The sequence below is a fragment of the Genypterus blacodes genome, unplaced genomic scaffold, assembly GCF_046128005.1.
Source record: "Genypterus blacodes isolate CSIRO-AG114 ecotype Tasmania unplaced genomic scaffold, CSIRO-AGI_Gbla_v1 ptg000367l_1, whole genome shotgun sequence".
NCBI classification, from domain to species: Eukaryota; Metazoa; Chordata; class Actinopteri; order Ophidiiformes; family Ophidiidae; genus Genypterus; species Genypterus blacodes.
Window position 1 is genome coordinate 5,001 of NW_027467150.1, and position 4,368 is coordinate 9,368.

The following is a 4,368-nucleotide window of genomic DNA, read 5'->3' on the forward strand; positions in this document are numbered from 1 at the left end:
GTGTGTGTTTGTGTTACCTGAATGTTGAGGCTTGACACCACCACGTCTCCATTTGGTGTGATGATTGGCAGGTTCTCACAGCGAATCCCCTTGTCTACACTGATCACCTGACCTACACACACACACACAGATAGACAGACAGACAGACAGACACACACAGACCTGTTCATGGAGCAGCTCTAGGTGGTGTGTGTGTGTGTGTGTGTGTTTCACTACCTCTCATCTCCAGGTGTCCCGTCACTCTGTGTCCATGCTGAACCACAGCGCCCTCTGCTGGACGCTCCGTCTCTCTGTCTGCAGAGCGGCGGTACACTCCCTCCTTCACGTCCTCAAACACCTCAAACATCTCAGACACGCGAGACGTGTAGCCTGCTAACTCTGTGAGCTGGAGGGGTTAAAGGGGAGGATGAGAGAACCTGAGAGGGACAGAGGGAGGAGGAGGAGGAGGAGGAGAGGAGACCTGTACCTCCTTGTAGGAGCTCATGATCCTCTCCACAGCATCTGCTGCTGCGTTCAGGAGGTTCCTGGCTGTGGTGAAGGCCTGCGTCCGCTCGCTCACAAGCTCTTCCTCCTTCATCACCATGGCCGCCTGCTTCACCTCCTCTGAATCTGATGACATCAGCAGGTGAAAGGTCACACAGGTTGGGCCTTTGAGGTGGAAGTGAAGCATGTGTGTGTGTGTGTGTGTGTGTGTGTTCACCGTGTTGGGAGTATCCTGTGGCGGTGATGATGGGCACGGCCACCATCACCAGGCCTGAGGCGCTCCAGACGTACTTCATGAGGAACTGCTCCAACATCACGTACCACAGCCTCTTCACCAGGATCTGATGGATCTGAGAGAACAGAGACCTGGAGCTCCTCTGCAGCTGGGCCAGCTCCACCTGACACACACACACACACACACACACACACTGTGAGGGGGCAGACTGAGGCTCCTGGTGCCGTGTGTCAGTCTGTGTGTGTGTGTGTGTGTGTGTGTGTGTGTGTGTGTGTGTGTGTGTGAGACCTTGTGTCCTCCGTAGAAGGCGATCTCCTCTGAGTTGGCGATGATGCGTGAGTGCATGTGCCTCAGGTCTCCTTTCCTCTTCGCCTCCTCGGCCACCAGCTTCCCAAAGCGAGGGGAGCAGGAGCGCAGCACCTTGGCTGTGAGCGCCACCACCAGGCCGGCGATGACTGAGGGCCAGGTGGTGTTTGCTCCTTCAGAGGGGCGATGCAGAATGAACAGGCGATCAGCAGGGGAGCTTCACATGTCAGACACACACACATGTCAGACACACACACAGACCTTTGGCGTGTGCGGTGCGTAGCAGCGTGTAGCAGGTCACCACCACGTCCAGGATGGGCTTGGTGAGGTTTGAGTACAGATGAGCCACCGACGCTGAGAACATCACTATGTCCTCTGTTAGAGACTGATCAGGGTTAGACAGGCGGCCATCCATGTTACTGACACGGTAATACGTCTGTAGAGAGGGGGGGAGAGGGGGGGAGAGAGAGAGAGGGGGGGGGAGAGAGAGGAGGGGAGAGAGGGGGAGAGAGAGAGAGAGAGGGACAGAGAGAGAGAGGGGGGGGGGGGGGCAAAACATTCCTGTTTAAACCAGGATCAGGATCAGATGGGGTCCTGTGCCTGACCCCTGGTGTGTGTGTGTGTGTGTGTGTGTGTGTGTGTGTGTGTGCATGTGCCTGGTTGGTGAAGTACAGCTGGTAGGCCTGGTTGACCAATCGGCTCCTGAAGCTGAGGCTCAGCTGACCCTCCAGGAATCTGATGGCACTGTTGATGAAGGTAGCAGGCACAGCGACCAGCAGCCACTTAGAGAGCTGCAGCACGAAGGCCTGGGGGTTCTTCTGTACGATGGACTTCACTATGAGACCTGCAACACACACACGTGCACACACACACACACACACACACACACACACACACACACACACACACACACACACACACACACACACACACACACACACACACACACGCACGCACAGACAGACACACACACACACACAGAGACACACACACACACACCCACACGCAGGCACACACACACACACACACGCACACAGAGACACACACAGCATGCTCATTACACATGGCACCTTCTGAACTACATACTCCTAACATACAACAGTAATGGAATTGTCACATGCGCCCCCACACACACACACACACTGACCGTCCAGTGAAGCCACATAGATGGAGAGGAAGGTTCTGCAGATCAGAGTGACAGAGTGCACAGCGAGGAGGCCGACCTCAGGACACAGCAGCTTAGGGAACAACAGCTTCAACAGGCCAGACAGACGGAGGAGGAAGTCTCTGTTCACTGCTGGAGACCTACACACACACACACACACACACACACACACACACACACACACACACACACACACACACACACACAGGTATTAGATCTAGTCCCTGCATGACAGACATCATTAGTTTCAGCTCTTTCTTTGAAAATCTGTCTAGAAAGACTTTGAGAAAGATTCAAAGTGAACAGGAATGAAGTTAAACCTGCTCCCTACCTGCTATCCCTGCTCTTCTTCTTCCTTCCATCACTGTCCACAGTCCTACAGGAGGAGGAGGAGGAGGTCTCCACACCCACATGATGGTCGGTGCTGCCCAGCAGTTTTCCTCCCACCCCCCTCTGAAAAAACCAAGACAACCAGCGGTGAAGAGCAGAGAACAAATGAGTGAGAGGAGAAGAGAATAGCACATGTGGGCTCAGTGTGTGTGTGTGTGTGTGTGTGTGTGTGTGTGTGTGTGTGTGTGTGTGTGTACCTGTAGCCTCCTCCACAAGTATGGGCTCAGCTTCTTGACAGCATAAGCAGTGAGCAGCAGAGCTGTGAGCCTCCTGACCCTGGAGCTCCTTAGCTGAGCAGGAAGCTGCATCTTCACAAAGGCTTCAACAAACTCCAACACTGTTCAGGCTCTGGACTGACCCGGGTCCTCATCCCTGTGTCCCTGTGGACCGACGGAGCAACTGTTACTAATAATTAGTGGTCTTCTTCTTGTCTGAGCTCTTCATTCAAACTAATTGGTGGTGTAACTTAGTGAGAGGCTGTGTTTCTTTCAACAAAGTTACTTTCAACAAGAGGTATTTGTTTACAAAAATCCCGAAGGATTAAAAAGCTTATAAAACATAATGAGGTCACCTGCACCTTAGGTTAGGCAGGGGCCGACTACCAACGTGTTACCATACCAACCAGCCTGCGTTAGTCTGTGTAAGTGATGTAGGTCAGCATCACACTCCTCCTCTTTCACACTGACTGATTTACCAACCTGGTCTGTCAATCACTCAACAACAACAACAACAACAACAACAACAATGTAGCTCTATAACTGTTGTAGCGTTAGTCTGGAGCGATGTAGCGTGTTGTTGTTGTTGTGTTGTTGTTGTTGTGCTGTCAGACTGAAGCTTCTGAAGCAGAGACGCGTTTGTGTCCTGCTCTGAAACTTTGACACTCAAACACTTTGGGACGATTACAAACTACTGCAAAGTCCATGAATGTGTTACAGAAACACATCGGGAAGGGTTAGTCCGTTACTAACGTATAACCGTAATAAATATAAACTTAAAGAATAAACACGACGGATCAAAAGAAACCGGCGGCTCTGAAACTTCCCCGGTTAGCGACAGCTCCGTTAGCATCCAGCTAACAGCGGGACGCGACAGGGACAAACTCTCACAAACTGTGTGTGTTTACTTTAACACACACACACACACACACACACACACACACACACACACACACACACACACACACACACACGTACGTGTCTTACCGCTGACGTGACGCTAAATTGTACGAATAGCTTAATGGTTTAAATCCGTTAATGGGGGTTAAGACCCAGGAGCTAGCAGAGCGGTGCTAAAGCTAACTCCGTTAACATAACAGGAAGTTAGTTTGTCTCATCCGGACATCAAACGAGCCGCCAGCCGCTCAAACCGCCTCACGCGCTCCGCCGCTTTGACCGCCAGATCGACCAGATCGACCCGTGAGGCGGCTCAGCTCCTCAGGGTCACTGTGAGGGTCAGTGTGAGGGTTAGGGTCACTGTGAGTTTAGCTTCATACTCTTTAATTCTCCCCTTATAAAGTATCTGCTAATGGTAAACAGTTCTTGTAAAAGCTCCCGGCCCCCCATCTCCCCATGACCCCAGACCCACAAACCTGTTGCCAGCCTTTTCTCCCACACTGATCCATGAATCGGTTTAATCGATTATCAGTTCCTTACTCGCAACAGGAGGAGGACACACACACACACACACACACACACTCACACTCACTCAAGCGACCTCAGGTCTACAAACATACACTCAAAAGTCTAAAAGTCTCAAACTTCCCGTCTGAGAACAAACTACATGATCAACC

The 4,368-nt window shown here is 51.8% G+C and overlaps 1 protein-coding gene across 1 annotated transcript in view; it reads right to left on the bottom strand.

Annotated features, from left to right (window-relative positions):
• abcd1 (ATP-binding cassette, sub-family D (ALD), member 1) overlaps positions 1–3,929 on the bottom strand; it is a 7,748-nt gene extending 3,819 nt beyond the window's left edge. The window contains exons 1-11 of the mRNA XM_076138415.1: positions 3,782–3,929; positions 2,777–2,959; positions 2,521–2,642; positions 2,172–2,329; positions 1,681–1,868; positions 1,286–1,460; positions 1,007–1,197; positions 701–881; positions 467–609; positions 217–385; positions 18–112 (exon numbers count right to left, since the gene is read on the bottom strand). Of these exons, the coding sequence (XP_075994530.1) occupies positions 18–112; positions 217–385; positions 467–609; positions 701–881; positions 1,007–1,197; positions 1,286–1,460; positions 1,681–1,868; positions 2,172–2,329; positions 2,521–2,642; positions 2,777–2,887 (1,533 nt within the window). The 5' untranslated portion in view covers positions 2,888–2,959; positions 3,782–3,929. The remainder of the gene's footprint in view (positions 1–17; positions 113–216; positions 386–466; positions 610–700; positions 882–1,006; positions 1,198–1,285; positions 1,461–1,680; positions 1,869–2,171; positions 2,330–2,520; positions 2,643–2,776; positions 2,960–3,781) is intronic.
• Positions 3,930–4,368: the final 439 nt, after the last annotated feature.